Source organism: Ipomoea triloba, chromosome 4 (assembly GCF_003576645.1).
Source record: "Ipomoea triloba cultivar NCNSP0323 chromosome 4, ASM357664v1".
Taxonomy (NCBI): domain Eukaryota; kingdom Viridiplantae; phylum Streptophyta; class Magnoliopsida; order Solanales; family Convolvulaceae; genus Ipomoea; species Ipomoea triloba.
Window position 1 is genome coordinate 3,007,045 of NC_044919.1, and position 6,365 is coordinate 3,013,409.

Genomic DNA, 6,365 nt, shown 5'->3' on the forward strand with positions numbered 1-6,365 from the left:
ATATATATATATATATATATATATATATATATATATATATATATATATATATAGTCCTTGCTAGACTAAAAGGTACGGTATTTTAATTTTTTTAATGCTTAATGAGTGAAGAGCAATATAACATTCGGATTCAAAAAATTAGTGGTAAAGATATGTAGTTTATTGTCAAAGAAACATAATAACAATATAAACAACCTAATCCATGGCACATCAAAAGACAAAAATTTGTTATTAACATGTTGTTGTTGTTATAGAGAGACTTCTATATTGTATTATTATTTTGACATATTTTACCCAAAAAAACTTGTATAGGATATTGTGAGTCTCTGTCAATTTAATCAAAAAAATTGATCATAAACACGGCTCATTTATAATAACCTACAAACTGTAATCGTGCATAATAAACTTCGTGCCACGAAGTCTATGAATAGAGCCAAATAGTGTAGGCAGATATTTTGTGATGATGGTGTCATATACGGAGTACTATGTAACTCTTTTAACAAAGCTTATATATAGAGCAAACAAATGTATTCATAAAAATGTTACTAGCCGTTAGGGGCTATGATATAACACCCCACTTCTAGATTATCACTAAAGAGGAAAACCTAGCAAGCAAAATGATGCAACCTATTTATGGGGCCTGATGCTAACATTTTCAATTCTTATTTAAAAAGAAAAAAGAAGATATTTTCTTCTGAGGTGTATTTACTTATTTTTCCTTAATTATTATCGAAATAACTATATTTCATATATCTAAATCTATTAATTATTTATATGGTTCATCTGCAAAACCCTAAGAAATGAATGCTCCTATAATAATTTTTAATAAAAAATAAATCAAGAAACCTGATAGTCTAGACAACTAATAAACGAATTTTTAATATAATTGTAAAGTAGAATATTCGAATATTGTAGAAGATATGTCATGTTAAAATAAAGTTAAAATATTTGAATGACGAGAAAATTAAGTAATTATTACTTGAGAGTGTGTATTGCATGAACTTTTCTTTTAGGTATATAACAATTTGCAAACCACACAAAATAGGTAAATTATACTAAACAAAATATATATAATGAACTAGCTCAATTGAAAGAGTATTAACAAGAATCAAATTGAAACAATAATCTTCTAAGTATACATCAGAGTCATATTTATCTATTTGATCACCCTATTGGATTGGAGCATGGTTAAAGTCATACTTAAAATAGAGGGAGGGGGTAAAAATGGTGGAAAAGCGTGCTTAGTATGGCGAGACATAAAAAGCAGAAGAAAAATTGGGTGTAAAGCAAATATGTGTCGCAGCGTTTGCTAATATTTAATGATATCAATAGCATGCGTAATTTGCGGTTCAAGGTTGTCTCGGTTTTGGATTACTGCCTACCTTACATTTATGCCTTCACTATTCACATTTTTGCCCTCCTCCCTTTCTAATTTCATTGCTTTTATTTCTTTTCTTTTTCTTTTTTTTTTTTCACTAAACTTATGATTTAGGGACACATAGTAATTCTCTTAAATTAAAAGTCATGAATTTGAATTGCAATGGAATAATATGTCATGGTTCGAGCTCCAATAGAATAGAATAGTATTTACTTTTATATTGAGAAAGTAGTCTAAACATTCATTTATGTTCCGTGAGTCAGTAGCAGCCTAAGAGTAGCCCATCATAAATCACCTCATAAGAATAGCATGGTGAAATTTATTTCTTTGTTTTTTTTTTTTGGGTGAAATTTATTTCTACTCTCAATATTTTCAATTCTCTAATTTTTTGTTATCAACTGTTAAATGGAGGAAAAACTACAAGTAAAAGAATTATTGTCTGTTTTTTATTTCTTAATTTTTTTCAATTTTCAAAACAAAATATTTTTAATTTATTCCATTAATGAAATCACCCTATAACCTACAAATTAAAGTCTTTATCCCTCCATCTCTCCATGATGGCTTAGCTGCTTAGCAACAAATTATGGCATGTGCTCTACTCATTAAATCTAAATCTAGCTTCAAATAATTATTTATCTTTTATGGTGAATATATTATTATAATGATGCCACTTGTATTATTCAAGTATCTGCATGCCCACGAGTTTAATAGCTTAATAGTTGATTGAGTTGTATACTTGTATTACAGGTTTTAAAATTACATATGTATGTTTTTTTACTATTTGATGGGATGATTAACTATTTGTCAAATAAAGATATGTTGTTGCTCTTTTTCCCCCATCCATTTAATCAACAAGCAATGAGCCTATATTAATTATTATATATACATTCAATTCGATTCTAACAAATTAGTGGTATTTTTCTAAACAATTTTGATAACATTATACTAACTCGATTTACTTCAATTCTCAATTTATTTTTAATCCAAAACCCGGAATGAAGGAGCACCTCATAAAACCATCGTGCAATCGTAGGAACAATCCTAACCCCAAGGAATACTCCATTTGTCCTCAGATAACACCAACATCATACACTGAAGGGTTGATCTCAAAGACCTTCAAGTCATGTTGGGTATATCCCTACCCCAAAGAATACTCCCTTTTTTTTTTGTCTTTTTTTTTTTTTCTCATACCAAATTAAAGAATATGATCCATCTCAACCGAAAGTATAAATTAATTATTGAAATGCACATTTATATTTATATATATTATATATTTAACTTCAACTCCAGTAGAAGCCCTCTATTAACATTCTTAGTTTGATTCTGTCAACTATAGGCATACAATTTACTTCATTATCGTTCTTTGCCAGTTAGGATCACAACAGGTAATTTACCTAATACACATTCTTAGTAGTAGCTGTAAATTTTTCTCGTAACTCAAAAAGTCTCAATATATGTATCCAAATAAATACTTTTTTTAAAAAAAAACTTTCTTTCCTCTAAAAATGACAGAAAAAAAAATTATCTAAGAAAGGTAAGTTAATTAGTGAGTGATGGAAAGCAAGTAACGTCTCCTATCTTGGGGTTTTAAAAAACCCTCCAAAAGCCCTATCACATGGCATCAGAACGAAATCATCTTTCCCTTTCCCTTTCCCTATCCACATTTCCATCATTCTTGAAACCCGGGCCGGTCCGCCATGGCCGACTCAGAGGAAGAAGCTCTATGCCGAAACTACCCTTACGCCCTCTACTTCGTCCAGAGCCCCTCCACCGTCTCCCATGCAAACAGCGCCGACCTCGGCCGCCCCACCACTCTCCCCGCCGCCAACAACCCCAACGCCGACTACTCTCCGCCGCGCTCCGAGCCGGCCGCCCGCCCGCCTCTCTCCCGCTACTCTTCCCGCGGCTCCAACAACACCTTTTCCCGCCACGAGAAGAAGGTCTCGTTCGACGACGATTTCCACAGCCACGGCACCGGCGTCGCCGAGAACGCCCGCGAGAATCCCGCCGGCGCCGGCGCCGGAGTTGAGCGGCGCTGCGGAGAGGATGAGGATGATGAGGAGGATTTTGATGAGTATTATTATGGGAGACGAGGGGGTTGGAAGAGATTCTTGTCTATGGGGTATTCGGATTCCGGGGCGTGGATGTTCATGCAGATTGCTTGGAGGCTTGTGTTGAGTATGGCGCTTGCTTTGGTCGTCTTCTACATTGCTACCAAGCCGCCGCCGCCCAAAGTCTCCGTCAAGGTACGTTCTCCGGCCACCACTCATTGTTTTTTTTACACCAATTTTGATAAATTTACTTCTAAATATAACAAATATGTTGGCCCAATATTTCCTTATATGAGTTATATCCCATACTTTATTTGCTATAGCTCTAAAATTAGAGTGATTAATTTTTATGACTTTTTTTTAATAAGGGCATTTTTGTCTTTTGTTATTTTTCTGGTTTCACTTGATTTAATTAGTTTAGAACTGTCAAAGACCTTTTAGTCAAGCGGTATGAAATTACTCTCCTAAATGAGAGGTCATGGGTTTGAATCTTATAGTGGAATTAACTCTATATATTGCTATCATATTTTCGAAGGATATACTCAACAATTCTATAACCACTAATTGCTGAAGTAGAACTTTTATCCGCCTCGGCCCAAAACTTTCTAATTAGACAAATTAGAGTAGTTATAGTTTTAATTGCACCGTTATCCTTGGGCTCATTCAAATGACCCTTCCGAGAGTGATGAGAGTAGTGGATTAGACTGTTCCAATTTGTTCTCCCAAACACACTTTTAAGAGAGCTCTCCAAATAGAAGACAACAATGTCTACACTCCGGATTTTCCGAACACAATTTTAATAATTTAAAAACAGGAGATAGTTGGAAATTCTTAAAAAGTTATTATACTTTATATTCTTAAAAGTTTAAATTCAGAAATAATAGTTAAAATATAGGGAGATTGACTTTGTAAATGTGCAAACGAAAGGGAAATGGTATGAATGATTTGATTTGATTTGCATGTGCATATTCCCCAGCTTTTGCAAAATTGCTCACTGAAAAAGAAAAAAGTAAGAAGAATCTCATAGATTTACTAGGTACGGAGTATTATTTATTGGGCCCCTATGGCCCAATATACAATGTTTTGTCCATGCTAATTATAAGTTTAGGCTCCATTCTCCAATATTGTTTGGGTGCAAAACCTCACTCCATCTCTATCTAGCCCAATCATTATTCGTGGCCATAGTCTATATTGCAAGTAGACTATTGACATACGTATTCATTTTTAGTGTATTGTATATTTTTTTATTATACTTTTTAAAAATTAACTTATAGTCAGATATGAGTAAAGATTCACCAAATTTGGTCTCATCCAATCTGTATCCACTAAAAGTGGATGAGATGCGAATCTATTTAGTGAAAATCTCTATTAGTGGATCGGAAGCGGGTGTGACTCTTCAAAATTTACTATATCTCATTCGCTCTACTAATACGCTATTATAATTTTTAATATACAAAAAATGAACATTTATTAGTTGTTTACATTGCAATGTGAAATATGGTATAATTCCACAATGAAGCCTCATTATGTTCCTTTGGACTGATGCACATCATGTCTCTTTTACTTTTTTTTTTTTCTTAAAATTTTATTCAAATCAATATGTCGTTTCATAATCTTTGTAGTGCTGAAGATGATGAGGAATGTTTTGTGGAATTATGGGTGCTCATTGCTTGGGACATTATATTGTTATACCTTTTAACCTTATTGCCATTATGTTGTTCACATCCATTAATCCCTATAATATTATGAAAAGAACCTTCTCGAATATCATGCCGGTAATATATATTCCTTTTTTGTTTATTTAAATTAGCAAATGTGTTAGTTCACATTCTTTCTTCAAAAAAAAAAAAATGTGTTAGTCCATATTCTTGCTAAGGCAGCAGGTTCTCAGTCTGATTTCTCTGTTTGAAATAGTTACTGTTCCCACTTGTATCCAACACATTTTTTCGATTACTTAATGAATGAGTTGGTTTTATTTAAATTTTTATTTTAAATCTCTAAAATAGTATTGTGACGTGACATTTTTTGTCCTCTATTAACAAACAAATTTAAATGACTAACACAAACATAGTGCAGATTGTTGGAATTCGACAGTGGGGATTAGAAGAGGGAGTGGATGCCACGGGTGTGACTACTAAAATGCTAAGCTGCAATTGCTCAATTGATCTCATCATAGACAACAAGTCTAAGCTCTTTGGTCTCCACACTCATCCCCCTCTCACCACAATGTACTTTGGCAGACTCCCTTTTGCCACCTCTCAACTCGTAAGTTGGCCCCACATTCCATCGATCTTAACTAAAATGCTAAACCGTTAATAAAATTACATAACTTTATTTATCTCTTTATAGTCCTTTGTCAACTGAGATCATAAAACAGAGTTTACTTATTGTACATATTCAGATAGCGACTACAGACTTTCTTGATAACTCGAAACATTAACACAATATAGTATTATACTATGTATACCTAGGGCGAGGAGCTGTACGCGGGGAGTTCAGGTTCAACGTTGTTCAAGTTAACGGTGGGTACGAGGAATAAACCGATGTACGGCGCCGGGGGGGCGATGCAGGACATGCTGGATTCCGGCAAGGGGTTGCCGGTGGTGGTGCGGGTGCGGTTCGTGTCGTGGTTTCGGGTGGTGTGGGGTTTGATCAGACCAAAATTCCACCACCAAGCAGACTGCCTTGTCGTACTCTCCAAATCTTACAACAAGAAACGCCGGACTCAAGTCTTTAACAGCACCTGCGTCATTCTTTGATGAATGTTATAATTTTTTTTTTGAAATGACGAGAGAAATCCGTTACCATTACCTGAAGATGCGTTCTAGTAAACTCTTCTTGTGATCTTAGCGGACAGTGTTTATTTTTTATTAGTATATGTATCTTTGTGTATGGCACAAGTGAGCTTGCAATTGAAGAAAGAATTTATTTTATTG

General features: G+C 34.1%; 1 protein-coding gene across 1 annotated transcript; it reads left to right on the forward strand.

Moving 5' to 3' along the window:
• The first annotated feature begins 3,011 nt into the window (after positions 1-3,011).
• LOC116017316 lies at positions 3,012-6,365 on the forward strand. Its single transcript, XM_031257877.1, has 3 exons — positions 3,012-3,624; positions 5,506-5,694; positions 5,901-6,365. Exons 1-3 carry the CDS (start codon positions 3,076-3,078, stop codon positions 6,186-6,188), a joined length of 1,026 nt encoding a protein of 341 aa, XP_031113737.1. The 5' UTR covers positions 3,012-3,075; the 3' UTR covers positions 6,189-6,365.

What these genes read in the sequence shown, in the direction of transcription:
- LOC116017316 (XM_031257877.1), top strand. Translation starts at nt 3,076, where the DNA reads ATGGCCGACTCAGAGGAAGAAGCTCTATGCCGAAACTACCCTTACGCC. An exon ending in CGCCCAAAGTCTCCGTCAAG is followed by an intron (nt 3,625 to 5,505) that starts GTACGTTCTCCG and finishes AACATAGTGCAG; the next exon opens with ATTGTTGGAATTCGACAGTG. An exon ending in CTTTTGCCACCTCTCAACTC is followed by an intron (nt 5,695 to 5,900) that starts GTAAGTTGGCCC and finishes ATGTATACCTAG; the next exon opens with GGCGAGGAGCTGTACGCGGG.